Source organism: Bos mutus, chromosome 27, assembly GCF_027580195.1.
Source record: "Bos mutus isolate GX-2022 chromosome 27, NWIPB_WYAK_1.1, whole genome shotgun sequence".
Lineage (NCBI taxonomy): Eukaryota > Metazoa > Chordata > Mammalia > Artiodactyla > Bovidae > Bos > Bos mutus.
In genome coordinates this window covers 25,773,015-25,794,263 of record NC_091643.1, presented here as the reverse complement: position 1 = coordinate 25,794,263, position 21,249 = coordinate 25,773,015, and the positions used below count along the sequence as shown (strand labels likewise).

At 40.1% G+C, this 21,249-nt stretch overlaps 1 protein-coding gene across 3 annotated transcripts in view; it reads right to left on the bottom strand.

The window, feature by feature from the left end:
• Positions 1-21,249, bottom strand: part of SLC7A2 (solute carrier family 7 member 2) — a 71,861-nt gene that overhangs the window by 5,554 nt on the left and 45,058 nt on the right. For 2 of the 3 annotated variants that reach the window (XM_070364383.1, XM_070364381.1), the window contains exons 4-11: positions 17,573-17,738; positions 16,281-16,414; positions 14,217-14,439; positions 12,259-12,398; positions 8,574-8,676; positions 6,023-6,228; positions 4,682-4,848; positions 3,613-3,721 (exon numbers count right to left, since the gene is read on the bottom strand). In XM_070364383.1, the coding sequence (XP_070220484.1) occupies positions 3,613-3,721; positions 4,682-4,848; positions 6,023-6,228; positions 8,574-8,676; positions 12,259-12,398; positions 14,217-14,439; positions 16,281-16,414; positions 17,573-17,738 (1,248 nt within the window). Of the gene's footprint in view, positions 1-3,612; positions 3,722-4,681; positions 4,849-6,022; positions 6,229-8,573; positions 8,677-11,866; positions 12,004-12,258; positions 12,399-14,216; positions 14,440-16,280; positions 16,415-17,572; positions 17,739-21,249 lie in introns of all 3 variants that reach the window. The other variant, XM_070364382.1, reaches the window with a different exon arrangement.

The following is a 21,249-nucleotide window of genomic DNA, read 5'->3' as shown; positions in this document are numbered from 1 at the left end:
GCTTCTTCATTTTTAATGTGTAATCTGTATATGCAATATTGCAATCCTGGAATGTGAAGTCAAGTGGGCCTTAGGAAGCATCACTATGAACAAAGCTAGTGGACCAGTTGAGCTATTTCAAATTCCAGTTGAGCTATTTATTTTTGGGGGCTCCAAAATCACAGATGATGCTGTGAAAGTGCTGCACTCAATATGCCAGCAAATTTGGAAAACTCAGCAGTGGCCACAGGACTGGAAAAGGCCAGTTTTCATTCCAATCCCAAAGAAAGGCAATGCCAAAGAATGCTCACACTACTGCACAACTGCACTCATCTCACACGCTAGCAAAGTAATGCTCAAAATTCTCCAAGCCAGGCTTCAGCAGTACGTGAACCGTGAACTTCCAGATGTTCAAGCTGGTTTTAGAAAAGGCAGAGGAACCAGAGATCAAATTGCCAACATCCGCTGGATCATTGAAAAGGCGAGACAGTTCCAGAAAAACATCTGTTTCTGCTTTACTGACTATGCCAAAGCCTTTGACTGTGTGGATCACAAGAAACTGCGGAAAATTCTGAAAGCGATGGGAACACCAGACCACCTGACCTGCCTCTTGAGAGACCCGTATGCACGTCAGGAAGCAACAGTTAGAACTGGACATGGAACAACAGACTGGTTCCAAATAGGAAAAGGAGTACGTCAAGGCTGTATATTGTCACTCTGCTTATTTAACTTATATGCAGAGTACATCATGAGAAACGCTGGGCTGGAGGAAGCACAAGCTGGAATCAAGATTGCCGGGAGAAATATCAATAACCTCAGATATGCAGATGACACCACCCTTATGGCAGAAAGTGAAGAAGTAAAGAGTCTCTTGATGAAAGTGAAAGATGAGAGTGAAAAAGTTGGCTTAAAGCTCAACATTCAGAAAACTAAGATCATGGCATCCGGTCTCATCACTTCATGGCAAATAGATGGGGAAACAGTGGCTGACTTTATTTTTGGGGGCTCCAAAATCACTGCAGATGGTGACTAGAGCCATGAAATTAAAAGATACTTACTCCTTGGAAGGGAAGTTATGACCCAACTAGACAACATATTAAAAAGCAGAGACATTACTTTGTCCACAAAGGTCCATCTAGTCACGGCTATGGTTTTTCCAGTAGTCATGTATGGATATGAGAGTTGGACTGTGAAGAAAGCTGAACACCGAAGAGCTGGTGCTTTGAACTGTCTTGTTGGAGAAGACTCTTGAGAGTCCCTTGGACTGCAAGCAGATCCAACCAGTCCATCCTAAAGGAGATCAGTCCTGGGTGTTCATTGGAAAGACTGATGTTGAAGCTGAAACTCCAATACTTTGGCTACTTGATGCCAAGAGCTGACTCATTTGAAAAGACCCTGATACTGGGAAAGATTGAGGGTGGGAGGATAAGGGGACAACAGAGGATGAGATGGTTGGATGGCATCACCGACTCAATGGACATGACTTTAGGTAAACTGCGGGAGTTGGTGATGGACAGGGAGGCCTGGAATGCTGTGGTTCATGGGGTCGCAGAGTCGGACATGACTGAGAGACTGAACTGAACTGAACATGCATGTTTTTCTCAATAAATATTTTTGAAATGTTTATGTAAAAAAATATTTACCTCCTCAAAAGTTAACACGATACTTTAAACAAAAGGATATATGGGGAAAAGTCTCAAATACTCCCCAAATACAAGTGCTGGATTATTGGAGACACAGTCAGATATTTTGGAAAACATGTCCTGTGTGAATGGGCTTCCCAGGTGGCTTAGTGGGTAAAGAATCTGTCTGTGATGCTGGAGACCTGGGATTTGATCCCTGGGTTGGGAAGATCCCCTGGAGGAGGGCATGGCAACCCACTCCAGTATTCTCACCTGGAGAAGCCCATGGGCAGAGGGGCCTGGTGGGCTATAGGCCACAGGGCTGCAAAGAGTTGGACCTGACCAAAGTGACAACACAGGCGCACACCCTGTGTGCCATGGGTGTGCCTTACACACGTTACTGCCACCAGGAGAGCATGAATAACTACATGAAAAGCAACTGTTTATTAACCACCACACTGACTGAGGGTCAGGGGGGAAGATTTTCAGTATTCTCACAGGATATGTAGGCATTTTTGCTGTGTTTTAGCTATAATTTTAAAAGTTGATTGAGAGTTTTGGGTTGATGTGAAATGCATTGTAATTTTCCCATGTAAACCATGGGAAGCAGCCCACCAATGCGTATTCTGGCATGTGCAGTTGTTAGAACGGATTCTATTTCCTCTCATGTCCTTAGAGGTTTGGAGAGCTAGCCTTTCTGTCCTCAAATAAAGGTGGCGATGCCACCATTTCACAAAGAAACCGAGGCACTTAGAAGCAGGGGTGGAATATGACCCAGGTGACACGGCTAACAAACAGCAGGGGAGGACTGAAACAGGGGAGTCTGGTTCTGCGGTTCCCACTCTTCACCACGGATAAGCACACGACTGAGCTTCAGGGGGCTACAGCTGAGGAAAGAGGCAGTGGTTCGAGGAAAGGCAGGAGCGTGGGGAAGCTCTCCGCCAGAGTACAGTCTTCTGGGCTCTGAGGAAGGGAAGGAGTTCTGCTTCCTGTGCCCCGGGGTTTGGGCTCGGCTTCCTGGCAGCCCCAGGGGAGGTGGCGAGACCCCAAAGGAATGACTCTGTGGTTCATTCCGGAGGGCACAGCCAAGTCGCCGGGGGCTCCCATCAGGATCCTGGCCCTGATAAGACAGAGCTGCCTACCAGGAGCGGCCGCAGGGACAGAATGCCCCAGTGCAACCTGTGTGGATGGATAACCTTTGATCCACCCCAATTTCTTGGCACCGTGTCAGATCTCCCCCCAAAATGGGCAAAACTAGTGCGGCTGTGGGGGGAGGGGAGAACCGACTAGGTTAAACCTCCCATTGGCTCAAGGGGGTTGGTGGCTTGAGACTTAAATGAAGTTAATTTATAGCCAAAGCAAACACACACACACACACACACACACCCAAGTGAGTGAGACTCATTATGCCAATGGGAGGACCATCAAAAGGCACAAACTCTCAAACTCCTCAGGCCACCAGTTATGACAAACTCTGAATTTACAAGTCAGCTTTCACACAAGACACTGAAGAAGTCATGATGAAAACCGACGCAGTGTAGACGTAAATCAGCTCACTCACAGTATGTAAGGTCAAATTCCACCCCAAGGGTCTAATAAAAGACATTTAGGTATGGGAAAAGAAATTTCTTGCAATTAGCTCATTCAAAATGTTGCCAGAAATTCAATGGTGCTCTGGAAGGAACTGGCTCTGTAATCAGACTTTAGGGGTGCCATTTGCAAATTAGACCCCTTGATTTTTGGTGAGGGGGGCTTCATTTTTTTTTACTCAAGAAGTTAGAAAAAATAGGATCTACAGAGTTTTACAGGGTTACTGTAGCAATTGAATTTTAAAAAGGTATTTGGAAAACATCTGGAAATGTAGGCATTCAGGTATTCTAAAACTTGGAAAGGAGGAAACCAAAAAAAGCTTTTGTTTCTAGGGAGGGGGTGGGGTGCATTTCTCTGGAACAGCACACGACATGGGAAAGAGAGAGCCCACGTTCAGAAAGTGAAACAGGAGAAGACCCACCAAGCGCCATCCAGACGCTAAATCGGATCCAGGTGTCTGCACTCAACTGTACCATTAGGTAAATGTTCACCAGGATGCTGAAGGCTGGCAGGAACGGTAAGAATGGAACCTGAGGAGGGAAAGTATCTTCTTAAATACACTCAAATTTTAAAACACATTCCTCAAATTGTTTTGACATGGTGGCAACTAATTTGACATACATAGATACTGTCACAGTGTGTCAGTGTGATTATATTCTCACAAAAAGAACAGCTTGAACAAAAACCACTTATCTAGAGAATGGGCTTCCCAGGTGGCTCAATGGTAAAGAATCCACCTTAATGTGGGAGACCTGGGCTCGATCCCTGGGTTGGGAAGACTCCCCTGGAAAAGGGAATGGCAATCCACTCCAGTATTCTTGCCTAGAGAATTCCATGGACAGAGGAGCCCAGCGGGCTACAGTCCATGGGGTTGCAAAAGAGTCAGACATGACTTAGTGACTAAACAACAACGTCTAGAGACTACTAAAAGGAGCCCCGTATTTCCCACTGTTTACTGCAGCCCAAAGCTACAGAGGGTTATCCAGCCGCTGTGTAACACCTGCGTTATCACCAAGATGCAGTAGGTTTCAGGGCTTAGTTTAGGGTTTAGTGGTTTCATTCTGATATCAAGAAGGTATGCCACTGGAACTCTGACCACTCTTGGGATCTCAGGGGGATTCTTTCAGGAAGCCCTCTTCAAGCTAAATTCTGCTCTTAGTTCAAATGGACAGAATAACTTCACTTCACAGTGGAAGGGCTTTGGGTGTGGGGACCTTCCTGAATTTCTAAAATACTCTAGTTATTTTTCTGATGTTTTAGAGTATTGAACAAGAAATTTGTTTACTATTACATAGAATAATGTACTAGGAACACATCCAAGTTTTTGAAAAGAACACTTAAGACAAAAAGGAACATCCCAAAGGACCGTTGTTCACTGGTTAACACCATAAAAGTGTGTTTGTTTTTTTAAAAAGAAACAAATCACAAAAACCAACATACAAGAGAAAACATGCATAATATTTAGGATCATGAATCCTCATGACACATACCATAAATGCTACTTTCTGCTGATTCTGGGGCTGCCTCCAGATGATGAGCACGATGGCAACACAGAGAGCGAGAAACAGCACCAGGAGAGCCAGGCTCCATGCCTCCAGTCTGGCGATGGTGTGGACGCTGTGCGTGGTCAGAACACTCAGGCCCAGGATGAGGAATGCTGCGGAGATGACATGCTCGTGAAACAAAACCAGCACGTGACCTTCACTCAGACCCCTTCATTCAAAGTCTATTTTGATAGCAAGTTCTTTATATATCTACTCTGCCAAATACTAAGATTCTTCATTTCTATTTTGGAAAGAAATGCCTGATTTCCATGACTTAAGAATCCCGCTTCGCTTACTCATGACTGTCTCCTCCTTAGGAGTCAGTCTCCCCTCTGGACTCTACCATCCTGCCTTCCTGCCAGTCTCAGATGAGATCACTTGGACTGATGGAATGTTGTCCAGGGTGGCTAGTGCCCTTTTTTTCCAATGGGGAAAACAAGTCTGTTTGTGTTCAGCTGTTGTAAACACTGTTCATGTAAACAAATAATACATGATCTGCACCTTTTCTTCCTATTTCAGAGAGTGGCATCACTGCCTACCCAGACGATCTCTGATTATCAAGTCTGAATTAGGGGTCCCTCCCATGTGCTCTCAGAGAAACTTGTACTGCCCTTAGCTCGCCACCAATGAGGCTGTCCAGTGAGAGGAAGGACCATCTTTCCTGACATCCCAAGTACCCAGCAGGGTTCCTGGCACATCAATAAATGTTGCTGAAAATACGCTTGATTATGTAACTGTGGGTGAGCGAGCAGGATCTGCAGTATGGCCTCCCACGCTCCCTGGGTCCCAGTTCAGTTTCGGGCAGGTGTACTTCGCGTCGCACAAAAAGAACCCTCAAGGCTCACAAAATGGACCAATTCTGTACTTCTGCACTCTCACCTCAGGGCAGCAGTTCCCAACCTTTCTAGCATCAGAGACCAGTTTCACTGAAGACAATTTTTCCATGGATGGTAGGGGATGGTTTGCGGATGATTCAAGTGTATTACAGTTACTGTGCAATTTATCTCTATTATTATTACATTAGCTCCCCCTCGGATCATCAGGCATTAGATCCCAGAGGCTGGGGACCCCTGCCCGAGGGAATTTCTTCCTTTCTTCTTCAATTACCAATATACCATCGATTTATTCTGCTAACATAAGGAAGATCTCAATGACCAGTGACCCCTAGGTGAACATTTCAGGACTGAGAGCAGTGCTAACATATTCTTTCATCCTCTTTCACATCATCCTGCTCCACCCACACACACCCACTGGGTCTTCATAAGGTATACAGTGAAGGGAACTTACCCAGGAATCCTACCAGAAAGCTGACGAGAGAAGCAGACTGTTTTGTAGGCAGAAGCGAGGGGTTGAAGAGGGTTCGCAGGCTGAAGCCCTGTCCTGGCAGCATGGTGACCTGAGACTTGCTTTTGGAGGTTCTGTTGGCGCACGATCCCAGAGCTTCTTTCTCAGAACAGTACTTGGGTTGCTCGTAAGATAAGCCGGGCTGGTACCTATTCCCAAGTAAAAGTGTGTGTCTTTATTCTCAAACACTTGGTCCAAATGAAACAAGCACCTAAAACTCTAATGGAGACATTTCCATTCACGGCTGGTGCAGTAAATGCACACGTCTTGTGGCTGCAGCCTCAGGGTTGCTGAGCCAAGTCACACATGTGCTCAGCAAAATACCTGCAGCAACTCAGAATTTCCTGATTGCCACTTGATTAGAAAGTTATATATATTAGATGCTGAAGAGAGTTACATTTTAAAGTGTGGCACCTGTGATGATAAATGATTACTCTGGAATTATCTATGTTCAAAGGAGATGCCGTTCATGAAAACAGCAACCCTGTAAACAGAAACCCTGGTTAAATATCAGCTACAAGGTAACATGGGCTTCCCCTGTGGCTCAGCAGTAAAGAGTCCAACTGCAATGTAGGAGCCGCAGGAGACGCAGCTCCGATCCCTGGGTCAGGAAGATCCCCTGGAGGAGGGCACGGCAATCCACTCCAGTATGCTTGCCTGTAGAATCCCATGGACAGAGGAGCCTGGTGGGCTACAGTCCATAGGGTCACAAACAGTCAGACACGACTGAAGCGACTTAGCACACATGCACGCACAGGGTAATATAATATGCAGCCTTCAGTTTGGTACTGGAAGGTCTCACTGCAGCCTGCCTCCCTGGTTTCCTCTCCCTCATCAGCCACCTCCTACCCATTCTCCTTTATTACAGATCCTCTTCCTCTTTGGCTGGTATCAAGATATCAGCCTGCTTTAGCTCCCAACATCTGCCCTGGTCTCCCCAGTGGGATCTTCTGAGAAGCTTTTGCTTAAACTTAAAAGTAATATTTGTCCCCCAACTAAAGAAGAAATATGCTCACTGTGAAAAAATGCACAAAAGCATGAAGAAAATTAAAATAATCCATAACATTCAGTGTGAATCACTGTTAGCATTTTATTACAAATTCAGCCAGTTAAAAATGCAAATATGTGTATATATTTGCAAAAATCATTTTTTGTGTGCAAATGTATGTTAGTTAAATAAATTCAGATGCTACATATAGCTTTGCATCCAGAAACTGATATATCTCTCCATATAATTAAATATAATTTTATTTGCTGTAGAACAGTCTACTGTACTCTTATGTAACTATTCTATTTTTTTTAACTGAAGTATAGTTGATTTATAATGCTGTGTTAGTTTTTGGTGTACAGCAAAGTGTTTCAGTTTATGTATGTGTATATATATCCTTTTTCATATGCTTTTCCATTATGGTTTATTATGGGATACTGAATATGGTTTCCTGTGCTCTATAGTAGGACCTTATTGTTTAATACTATTGACAGGGAAGCCTGGCGTGCCGCAGTCCGTGGGGCTGCAAAGAGTCGGGCACGACTGAGAGACAACTGAACTGATTGATATACTATTGATATTCACTTAGTTCAATTTTTTCACTATCATAAATTACCTTTTCCATGAACATCCTTTGCATATATCTATATGTACTTCTTTGATTAAATCTTTTTATTTTATATTAGGGGCTTCCCTAGGAGCTCGGTAAAGAATCTGCATGTAATGCAGGAGATCCAGGTTTGATCCCTGGGTTGGGAAGATCCCCTGGAGAAGAAAATGGCACCCCACTCCAGTACTCTTGCCTGGAAAATCCCATGGATGGAGGAGCCTGGTGGGCTACAGTCCGTGGGGTTGCCAAGAGTTACACATGACTGAGCAACTTCACTATCACTATATTATATTGGGACAGAGCTGGTTAGGGCTTCCCAGATGGGTCAGTGGTAAAAGAGTCCGCCTGCTGATGCAGGAGATGTGGATCAGGAATATTCCCTGGAGGAGGATATGGCAACCCAGTCCAGTATTCTTGCCTGGAATATCCCATGGATAGCAGAATCTGGAGGGTTATAGTCCATGGGATCCCAAAGAGTTGGACACGACTTAGTGACTGAGCACCAGCACAGCCAGTTAACAATGTTCTGATAGTTTCAGGCGAACAGCAAAGGGACTCGGCCATACATATAAAGATTAAATCTTTAGCCTAAGAGCTTAGCAGCTGAATCACTAGGACTAAAAATACAGTATTCTGAAGTGTTTTTATACGTTATGAGAATTTGTTGTTCACATAGATTAGGCCAACCTATTGATAATTACCAACTGTATTTGTTCGCTTAAGGACCAAGTATGCTAAATATGCTTCGTATTCACGTTTGTGTGCCCATGGCCTCTCACTTCTGAGACAGCGAACTCCATGAAAACAAGGCCAGTGAGCCCTAACTGTCTTTCTTTCCCGGGCTTCAACTGACACACACCCTTCAGAACCTTCAGTTGGCAAGAAGGACAACTCACCTGAGGATGAGAACACAGGCCGCGACCAGAGAGTATGCCAGAAGTGTCCCAATGGACATCATGTCCACGAGGGCCTTCAGGTCGAAAAGGAACGCCATCACAGCTATTGGGGAAAAGAAAGAGGGGTAAGAAGAGAGCCCATGAGAAAATTCCAGACAGCTGATGCCAAGTCAGAGATAAGTGATGGGAAATTTTTTGTTTTATTGCCAATGATAAGTCAAGTAAAGCTTAGAAAGTGTGTTTCTTATAGTTAATAAGATGTTCCTTAGGTCATACACACTGCTAATAAAACTTAAAAACCCCTCAGCGATCTATCAAGTACAAAATACATCTACTTTGATTACTTAAAAAATATTGGCCTGACAAAGAGTGAAAATACCGTATGACAGAATATTTGCCTTTGATGTTTCAGGAGAAAAAACATTGCCAGGAAATACTGGCAGGCTCCTTTAAAAAATAAAAATAAAAGAATTCAAATGGAAGAGCTTTCATTATAGATGTTACATAATCATTTTAATTTCCATCTGCATTCTGAGTTATATCTTAGACAGGATGAGGTCCAATTAAATTATGCTTCAGATAGAATATAAATTCTATCCTGATTAAAACCACACACTCTGACTAAATTTAAACTATTTGGGGCTACCTCCAAGCCCTAATAATGTTAAGAGGCAAAGTATACTTCACACAGTTGAATAGTTAACTTGCAGCTTCCAATTTTTTTCTCCGGTGAACCATTAAAATAGTGACGATATTAACTGGAATTTACCAAATAGTTGTCCTTATCATAATAAGTAGAGAACACCACACCCCACTCATGTGGCACTCCAGACATCTCAGCAAGCTTTCTATCTTTATGATCTCAATTTATCTTCAATTCAATAGTCCTATGAGACAGGGGCAATCATTTAGGTTCAGCTTTATAGATCAGCATTTGACTGTTTTTAATAAAACCCCAGCAGTTTCACATGGTTTAACCTAATAGGGTCATTACTCTTTTTTAACAGACAGGCTAACTTAGCAAGGTTACAACCACTGGGTAGAAGTGGTGTGTGTGCGTGTTAGTCACTCAGTCGTGTCTGACTCTTTGGACACCATGGACTATAGCCCAACAGGCTCCTCTGTCCATGGGATTCTCCAGGCAAGAATACTGGAGTGGGTTGCCATGCCCTTCTCCAGGGATCTGCAACCCAGGGATCCAACCCAGGTCTCCTGCACCACAGGTAGAAGAAGGCTCCAGCTAAACCAATATGGCCGTGGCCTGTCTAAAATAGCATATTATTTTTTTCCTTTTTTTTTATTTTTATACTTCATGTGGACCATTTAAAAAGTCTTTATTGAATGTGTTACAATATTGCTTCCCTGGTGGCTCAGACGGTAAAGCATCTGCCTGCAATGTGGGAGACCCAGGTTCAATCCCTGGGTCAGGAACATCCCCTGGAGAAGGAAATGGAAATCCACTCCAGCACTCTTGCCTGGAAAATCCCATGGACGGAGGAGCCTGATAGGCTACAGTCCACGGGGTTGCAACGAGTCGGACACGACTGAGCAACTTCACTAATATTGCTTCCACTTTATGTTTTGGTGTTTCGGCCCCGAGGTATATGGGATCTTAGCTCCCTGACCGGGGATCAAGCCCGTGCTCCCTGGATTGGAAGACGAAGTCTGAACCACTGGACTGCCAGGGAAGTCCCACACTGTTTCTTTAAATACATCCCATGCCTTATTTTGAAAAATTTCCATTGCTAGTATAGCTATACATTAGATTACAATTTTAATGTCTTGTAAGAATCACAGATAACCTGTTTTAGGAAGCCAAAACAGAAGAAAATGATAAATTATCCATACAAGCTCTCTGATCTAAGTTAAAAACAAGCAAGAGGTGAGACTACAAAATAGCAAAAATGTAATGTTTTAGTGCATTAAAAATGCTATAATTATCTTCTTGTAATTATTAATTTCAATATCTTATTATGCTGTCAAATTAAATTCCTCCTAAAGGAAGAAGGGTAAATTTTTAAAAATTCTGAATATATAATAGAGAATTAACGGGCAAGATTTTATAGGAAAAAATAAAAGCTTTTATGGAGTAAATAAAATATGTTATCTTTTGTCAAGATTTATGAACTTTCATTAATATCATAATGCATATTTAATCATAAAGTGGGCCTTACATCGTCTAGTGAAAACTTCATTTTATGGGGGCAGAAATCTTAAGCACTGAGAAAATAAGTGTTTTGACTTCCCACCATACATCTTAATAAAAGGACAAGTTTATTAGAAAACATTTTATAAAGTGCAGTTATTTAGGAAAATACTTAGATTCTGAAAGAATCCTATTTCATACATAATTAAGCATTAGTATTCTGTAATCTAATTTCCCAACAATTCAGAGCCTCGACAAAATTATCATCTTTGGTCTGAATTTATACTACTAAGAGTGTTTACCATTTTCTCTCTAAAGCTTGGTACAGTCCTTCTCTTGCTCTATACAATACCACCTTTAAGGCCATTCTCTCAATCTGCAAATTCTCTGCAACTTTTCATGTGGAATAGAATCTGGACAAAAGCATTTTGATGGATATTATGACATGCCAAATGGTAGGCATCTGGAGTTGTTTTTTTGAAAACATGACGTAATATCAAAGCTCTTGAAAGGAAAAATAGATTCCTGATGGGGTTTATGATAATATAGGTATTAGTAACTCTTGGAGAACTATGATGGGCCCAGGAAGTGGGGTTAGCCACCATACTGAGGGCAGTAATAACAATGGCCAAGTATAAATTATCTTTGATATTTCTTATATTTAATTAAGAATGGGTAAACTTTAGCTTTTCAAAAATCCTATGACCATTTAGCAATATTCAACTTACATCCTGGATAACAAACAAAATATTGAATCATTTTTAATTAACAATTCAAGGATTAAGTAATCATTCTTTAATTAACGTTTTGTGTGTTGATAATACAATTTTATGTGTTTGTTTCATAGATCTGAAAAGCACTGAATACTTGATACATGATAAGGAACCACTGTAACCCTTTGCACATTTGTTAGAAGCGCCAAAGGTTAAGGTAACAAAACGGTACCAAATCTCAAAGGGTCAGTTACAAATTTCAGTAGACCACTGCCACCACCATTTGCAGATGTGATCCCAATGTTCATACCCTCATTTATCAGTGATTTTGTTTTCAACTTACATGCACAGCAAGCAGACCCACTGTATAAGTCCATGCATGAGCATAAACGCTCAAGCCTAATGCTGAAGAACCCTATGATTGTAGAGCTTACCAGAAATGACCCCTGCAGTCAGTGTGGCAGCTACCGGTGACTGCCTCTTACTCACTCTGGCAAGAAATCTAAACAGTAAGCCATCCCGGGCCATGGCAAACAGAATTCGGGGTAAAGGAAACATGGAACCCAGAAGACTAGAACAGAAAAATCCATAATCCACAAGTGAGTTATTACAAGTATTAGTCTAGACGAGTCTATACAGGTAAAGACTGGACACACTAAAGTACAGAACCTATACCAAAAAGAGGTTCAAAATAGGAAACATTCACTGAAAAGTTATTGATATTTATACATGTCAAAATAGAAAACCACCTAATTTTCCATTTTTTCCCAGAATCCTTGATGAAAAAAGATCCCCCTTTACTTAATAAAAGTCAACTCTCTCTCACCTGCCACTGCACCCGATGATAAAGTAGCAATTATTGGTGTCTTCGTTTTGGAATTGATTTGAGCTAGACATTTGAAAAGCAACCCATCCTCCGCCATAGCATAGATTACACGAGGCATTGGGAAAATGGATCCAAGAAGACTGAATAAAAAGCAAACACATGCAGTATGGCAAACACATTCATGCAAGATTACATCACAGAGCTGCAATTAAGTCATTGTATAAAACTCAGCATCACAGCTATTTGTTATTTTTTAAATGTAATATGATTGGGTATTTAAAAATATTAACCATGGTGCAATTCATTATACTCTGAGAGATAATCTGCTCAGCACAATTATCAGACTAAAAACAATGCTGCAAAGAATTTGTGCAGGCCCATGATTACTACTGAATTAAAACTAAGTAATTAAGACTTAAAAAAAATAATCATGTCATTAAGACATTTTTAACTTAGAAAATTTATAAATTGACATATAATTATAGAAAAGATTAAGTAATTTCATTTCATAGTATCTAGTCACTTCATTTATTCAATAATTACACATTTTTACATTATTTTACCATTATTTTTTGATCAAATTTGAAATAATTCTCAGCATGAGATAATCAAGATAGAAAAAGGAAAAAAGATGAACTCACTGTAAATTTGGTACATAGAAGTAGCCTGAATTAAACATCAGTAAGAGTGAAGTTTAAGAAAATGATTTTTGCTTTAGCTGTTTTGAATTACTTGTGTGTTTACTGACTGCATCATTCCATACATGATTAAGTTGTAAAAAAAACTTACAATTTAAGAGAAAATAAGTAAAATACACTTTTTAAACTCCATCTCCTTTATCTTTTAATAAAGCGTGGTTGAGCTTGGCCACAAATAAATCTTTGCCTTCTCTCTTTTAAAACTATGGTACAAAGTATCTTTACAGTTCAGATTTTTAAAACTATTCAGAATAAACCTTAATATTATCAGATGGCTGAGGATCCAAGAGGTAACTTGTAATTGCTGCTTAATACTATCTTGAATACAAAAAAAAAAGGGATTTTGAGGGGGGATAAAAGAGCTAGGCTGATTAATTATACAAAAGATTTATTTTTTAAATTTAAATTTTTTCAATTTAAATTTTTTTTTAATTTTAAAATTTATTTTTGAAATTTTAGAAAAATTTCACTTCAAAAAATTAGTAATCAAGCAGAGATTAATTTTCTCTTTGTAACAGTGCTCTACAGTACAGCACTCAAGTGAAATATGATCATGTTAAGTTAAAATATGAGTAGCTCAGGAAACTTGAGAAATGAATTATAAAATATTAATATAAGCAGCTACTGAAAATCTGAATACCTGAGATTCAACTATTCTTATGACACAGATGTATACAAATCTCCACCATTAACTTGAGAACAGTAATTTCTATTTCTAGACCAAGTTCACTCTGATCAGTGCTAAGACAAAAAGTTTCAATGTTTCATAACAAAAAGCACCTTACACTTAACAATGCCACAGCATATAGTTTTCACTCACACAGACTTGATACTATTTTAAAAAAACAGCAGAAACTGTCAAGTCTGCACATAAGGTCTCAGTTGTCTGCAGCACTACAAGTAACACCAAAGCCAGCAGGGAAACATACTAGTATAAGTACTGTCAAGTTTTACAATAAGTTTTACAATACATACATATGCAAATATGTATGAAATATATAAATGTGCATAAATGCCATACAGATCCTTGGAAGCTTGGACCATCATTATCTTGAAAAACTGACTTTTAACAGCTCAGGGAGAAAAGATTTTATCACTTAAGATTTCGATACAGCAATTCTGGGTGAACAATTCAGAGAATATAGTTGTATGATATGTTTCTAAGAGGATTGTTTTTAAAACATACAAAAGCAATTCTGTGGACACCAGCTACCTCTGCAGTAACCCACACAGCCCTGCCCCAAAGACAGCGCGATGTACCTCGTTGACAAAGCACAGAGGGAGCCCGCTGCAACGACGTATTTGGCTGGCCCCCATCCAACGTACTCGAAGGCCACAGGAAGTGGGCTTTTCTCATCCAGGAGGTAGTATGGCATCATCAGTGTTAAAGCTGCCGAGACCCCAAAATAGGCCATAAAGCAAACGAGCAGAGAAGTCACAATTCCAATAGGAATAGCTTTCTGAGGATTCCGGACTTCCTCACCTAAGGAGACATAAACAACAGATTGCATATTTAACAAAACACAACTAGTTTATTGCAGTGCTGTTTACAAGAGCCAAGACACGGAAGCAACCTAAACGTCCATCAACAGAGGAATGGATAAAAAGATGTGATATACATACACAATGGAATATTACTTAGTATTAAAAACAATGACATAATGCCACTTGTAGTAACATGGATGGACCTAGAGATTTTCATACTGAGTGAAGTAAATCAGACAGAGAAGGAGAAATAGCACATGCCATCCCTTATACATAGAATCTAAAAAGAAATGTGACAAATGAACTATTTACAAAACCGGAAACAGACTTACAGGCTTAGAGAAAAAACTTATGGTTGCCAGGGGAGAAGGGTCAGGGGCAGGGATAGTTAGGGAGCCTGGGATGGACATGTACACACTGCTATATTTAAAATGGATAACCAACAGGGACACACTGCATACCACAGAGAACTCTGCTCAGTGTTACGTGGCAGCCTGGGTGGGAGGAGAGTGTGCGGAGAATGCATATGTGGATATGTATGGCTAAGTCCCTCGGCTGTGCCCCTGAAATTATCACAATGTTGTTTTTTTATCACAACTTTATTAATCAGCTATACTTCAATACAAAATAAAGATTTTTTTTTAACAAACAAAACATGAATAGGTAAAACATGAATTCTTCTTCTGCTTCACAGTAATTCTACTTAGCTTCTGTCCTTTCTGTTTTCTCAGCTTGCTCCATCTATGCTACATGAAGTTCTCTCTCTTCTTGAGGGTCCTAGCTGTCATAAAAAGATCAAAGCCCAGAGGCAAGAAGAGAAAGCAAGATATCCTGCAAGTCAGTTTCCTGCTTCCAGAAAGAAAAAACATGCTGTTCCAGCACCACATAATGTTTAGAGATAGAAAAGCAGTCTTAATCCATTTGGAAAATGATTCATCTGTGGAGATTAAACATGGCATTCTACAGGCCCTTAATTATGAAGGTTCCCATATATATGGAGACAAACTTCTACTCAGTGCATTGATTTATATTAAATTTTAGTTTCAAAAAAAATAGTACTTTGGAGATCTTTCTAATAAGAGTTGGCATTTGAAATACCCAAAATATGGTCAATTATAAGGCCCTGCAATACTGTGAACCCAGAAGAAGCACCAGGGAGTGACTGTAACATGATTACTTTTTGTACTCAATAAAGAGAAAAGAACGATCACATATATTTTGTCCTATTAGAGAAGAAACAATTTAAGAGCATGATCATCATTTGTTACTCATTGTGATAGCACTTCCAGACCAAAGATTAAAGGCAGTGATTACAACCAACATTTATAAAGTGGCTGACAGCTTGCACAGTATTTTTCATAATGTATTATGTTTTGTTATTGTTTAGTCTCTCAGGTGTGTCTGAATCTTGGGGACCCCATGGACTGTAACCCACCAGGATCCTCTGTCCATGAGATTTCCCAGGCAAGAATACTGGAGTGGGTTGCCAGTTCCTTCTCCAAGGGATCTTACTGATCCAGGGATCAAACCCATGTCTCCTGCTTGGCAGGTGGATTCTTTACCACTGAGCCACTTGGGACACCCATACTATATCTTAGATAACCCTCATAACATCTGAGGGGTAGATTCTGCTCTCTTGATTTTACTAATGTGGAAACAAGCTCAGAGAGTTTCATTAAGTTTCCTTTCATACAGCAGGGGCCACTTCTGGGTCTGGAACAAGCCCTTATTACCCCAGGTTCCACTCTCTTCCCTTGACCTTCTGTTGTCACCCATGGGTACTCATGTGGTTCAAGGAACACTCTTGCCTTCTACACAGGGCCAAGACTCTGCTCTTACCAGTTGTTGCAATGCAGTCAAATCCCACAAAGGCATAAAAGCAGGTTGCAGCCCCAGCCAAAGTTCCTGCAAAGCCATAAGGCATAAAGCCACCAGCCCCATAGACGCTTGTTCCATTTTCAGAAGGTGGGTCCCTGAGGAGGAGGAGAAGAATCAGATTGGAATGTCATTTTCCTAGAAAACTGCTTATTCAAGAGATTTGTCTCAAACTCCATTCTTGGAAGGTTACTGAGTTCATCATCTCTTGGAAGCTAATGTATACAAAACTAAAAGTAAACCAGGATTTTTTTCACCCAGTCCTAGAGGCTGTGATGGTGTTACCAACAATGGCTCCCTCACCAGTTGCCAGCTCTCAAACTGGAGACTGATAACAGCAGGAGCAGGAGGCTCAGATCCACTCTGGCTTGAACTTACAGCCAGGCAGGATTCTGAGAACAGAGATCCCACCTATGTGTTGGCTATGATCTGAAATAAGGACAAGAGACTTTCTCTTCTGGTGGACAGTGGAGCAGACTGAACATTTGAAAAGTTTACTATAAGATGTGACAAAGTGAAATAAAATCCTCTAATCTTGATAAATAATACTGAAGTTTTATTACATGTTAAAAATTGTATAAAATCAGAAGATACTAAATTTTTGCCTCATTAGAATGGCCACAAACAACATAGGTAAATAAAAACACGTACATCACTTCATGTAATAGATAACTTCCGTAATCTTATTTACACATAGGAATATTATACTTAAATCTTAGGATGAAAACTTTCATTTGAAAATTAATTTTTTAGATCAAGTTTAAAGTGATATGTATAGACAATTCTGCTTATGCAATAACATCCTCAAAAAAAAAAAAAATCAGGCATGAAAATTACTACAAGGTTGAAAGACTGAAGTGGAATCAAATGGTGTCCCCAAAGGAAAAAACAAAAGGATGCATGATCCAAAATGCTCATTGTTATTTAGAAGTGATAAACCTTGGTGGGGAAAAAACATTCTTCCAATGGTTAAGATCTCTCATTTCTTCCCTTAAACCCAAAGCGAACCCTGAAGTTAAGAATCAGCAGCTTCACAGCTTCAAACAGCTGCTCAGTGGTGAACATACCTACACACTTGTGCTTTGGGTAAAACCTGGGGAAAACAGTCTTGAAATAGAATAGACCTTCACAAAGTTCTCTGAAACAAAAAGTTTGAGAACTGTTGTTCTAGAGGAAAATGTAACATAAGACAAGAGCAGGCAAATTTTTTTTTTTTTTAAACTCGAAATAGGAGGGAAAAAGCCCAAATATTTTACCTGGCACTTGCAGATATATTTTTGAGAAAGTCTTCACTAATCTTCCAGTTTGCCACATTTCCTTTCACAAACCCAGCTACCATAACAAAGAGAAGCACCAGGATATTGACAGCTGTGAAGACTTTATTCACCCAAGCAGACTCTTTCACTCCAAAAGATAAAAGACCTATGGAAAAATAAAGGGTGCTTTAATTTTTACCTCACCTTTAGGAAAAGGCTACAGTAGTTTGAGACAGTTACAGGTTTTAGGATATTATTTCACCAGGATTCCCTTTCTATGGAGAGTTTTTACTCAGTCACCTAAGTGTATACAGAACTAAAGATTTCAGAATGCAGACTGTGCTCATAGCCAGGAGATTTCACACTCTCCAATAACTGAATAAAATTAGGAACTGGGTATTATTACCAATGGGTGGGTACAGAGGCATGCTAAGTCACCTCATTCGTATTCGACTCTTTGCAACCCCACAGACTGTAGCCCGCCAGCCTCCTTTGTCCATGGGATTCTCCAGGCAAGATTACTGGAGTGGGTTGCCATGCCCTTCTCCAGGGGATCTTCCCAACCCAGGGACTGAACCCACCTCTCTTATGGGTTCAATAAGAGCCCTCTCTTACAGGAGGCATAAGACCTCTCTTACGTCTCCTGTATTGACAGGTGGGTTCTTTGCAACTAGTGCCACCAGGAAGCCCTAGCGTTTCAGGCAGGGGATGTGCTAGTAACTTCAGGAATCATTCACAGGTGGGCAGGGCCAAGTGGAGGTAAAGTAACTTAATTTTAATGAAATGCTATTCTTAAAAAGCGATTTCAAGGTTAATGGCTGCAAAATTTTCAAAGAAAATTTTCTTTCTCTTTTCTTTCTTTCAATCATATTTTCTGCCTCGTACTTACTGAATAAATTAAACAAAGTAATTCTTCAATTATCATTTCAAAAATTTTATTAAATCAATTCTCTCTTTAATAGTTTTATTTTTAAATTATGATTGTAAAGGCAATCAATTTCTGACTCAAGTAACTCGAAAACGCAGGAAAAAAAAAAAAGAAAGAAAATAAAGATCAAGTGTAATCCCTTCAGAATTTTGCACACACACATATGCACACATTTCTATGTCAACAAATATATAATTTTATTTTTAACAGCCACATTCCCTTCTACTCTATGGATACACTATACTTTACTCCTAGATTTACAAACAGGTCATTGTTAGTTTCTTACAACTATAAATAGTACTGACCTAATCATCCTTTTGTAAATATCTTTTAACACCTTCTAATTATTTCTTTACAATAATTTTCTACAAGGTAGCACCATATCAGTGGTATACACTTTATATAAGACTTTTGGTTCATACTGTCAGTACAGTTTCCAGAAAGTTTGGCCAGTTGAAATTGTCCATTTTTTACCATTAGGTTATTCTTATTCATATTGATTTATAAAACTTATTTATACAATAATGCTTTAAGCTCTCCGTCTGTACATGTATACAGAATGTTTTTCCCAATTTATCATGTACTTTTTTTGGGAAAAAAAGACCATTATAATATTGCCGTTTATTATCTAGATTCAAGCACGCTAGGGGCAAACACATGGGCAGTTCCTGCATTGAAGAGGAAATCAACAGGCCACATTGTGGAAATCAACAGTCCAGCAGGCTATAATCTACTACACATTGCTTACAAAGCCAAGCAATGTACAGTAGATTATAACCTGCTGGACTCCCCTTACCACATTAATTAACCGAATTATACACTTAAATAATTTTTAAGTTCCCTTCTAGTTCTAAATTTCTACAATTTTGTATCTCCCAAATTACAAATATTAAAATGATGTGGTTAATTTGAAATATGGGCTAGCCTATTTCTCCAATAAAAGAATGACAAAGGTTTTGCTGAGTTTTATTTTACTCTGTTAAGATTCGAGATTCAAGAAGATTCAGTTTTTATGGCAGACACTGCTTGTGGTCTACCTAATTATCATGTAATAATTTTAATTTTAATCTTAGTATTGATAACACATGTAGGAAAGTTTTATAATATAAATTTTTCCTCTTTAGTTTCTACCTCTAGGAAGATTAATGTTAACCCCAAAACGAATACCTTTGCCTCCTTCCAGTCCTTTCATGATTATATCTATCTTATTAATATCTTTAATCCATCCTGTATAAGGTATGAATTATGGATCAAAGAAAGTTTAGTTTTTACTGTTGGGGCAATAAGTGTGATCAAAGGCTTATAATCACATATTTACTTGTGAACTTCCTGATGTTCAAGCTGGTTTTAGAAAAGGCAGAGGAACCAGAGATCAAATTGCCAACATCCGCTGGATCATAGAAAAAGCAAGAGAGTTTCAGAAAAACATCTATTTCTGCTTTATTGACTATGCCAAAGCCTTTGACTGTGTGGATCACAATAAACTGTGGAAAATTCTAAAAGAGATGGGAATACCAGACCACCTGACCTGCCTCTTGAGAAATCTGTATGCAGGTCAGGAAGCAACAGTTAGAACTGGACATGGAACAACAGACTGGTTCCAAATAGGAAAAGGAGTTCATCAAGGCTGTATATTGTCACCCTGTTTATTTAACTTATATGCAGAGTACATCATGAGAAACGCTGGACTGGAAGAAACACAGGCTGGAATCAAGATTCCCGGGAGAAATATCAATAACCTCAGATATGCAGATGACACCACTCTTATGCCAGAAAGTGAAGAGGAACTAAAAAGCCTCTTGATGAAAGTGAAAGATGAGAGTGAAAAAGTTGGCTTAAAGCTCAACATTCAGAAAACGAAGATTATGGCATCCGGTCCCACCACTTCATGGGAAATAGATGGGGAAACAGTGGAAACAGTGTCAGACTTTATTTTTCTGGGCTCCAAAATCACTACAGATGGTGACTGCAGCCATGAAATTAAAAACGCTTACTCCTTGGAAGGAAAGTTATGACCAACCTAGATAGCATATTCAAAAGCAGAGACATTACTTTGCCAACAAAGGTTCGTCTAGTCAAGGCTATGGTTTTTCCAGTGGTCACGTATGGATGTGAGAGTTGGACTGTGAAGAAGGCTGAGCGCTGAAGAACTGATGCTTTTGAATTGTGGTGTTGGAGAAGACTCCTGAGAGTCCCTTGGACTGCAAGGAGATCCAACCAGTCCATTCTGAAGGAGATCAGCCCTGGGATTTCTTTGGAAGGAATGATGCTAAAGCTGAAACTCCAGTACTTTGGCCACCTCATGCGAAGAGTTGACTCATTGGAAAAGACTCTGATGCTGGGAGGGATTGGGGGCAGGAGGAGAAGGGGATGACAGAGGATGAGATGGCTGGATGGCATCACTGACTCGATGGACGTGAGTCTGAGTGAACTCCAGGAGTTGGTGATGGACAGAGAGGCCTGGCGTGCTGCGATTCACGGGGTCGCAAAGAGTCGGACACGACTGAGTGACTGATCTGATCTGATCTGATACCACCCATGTCAAATAAGCAAAATTATACAAGTAGAGATGAGAATGCTGAATTTCATCCCCAGAATTATACACGAATACAACTGTATTAGCAACATAAAGGAAAACTGTATGGTCAGTATAATTACTGACTCTCTCAGTATACTGACTGACTCTGCAATTGTCTGTCAGATTAGGAAACACTATACAACTACACACCCTGGAAATACACACAATACT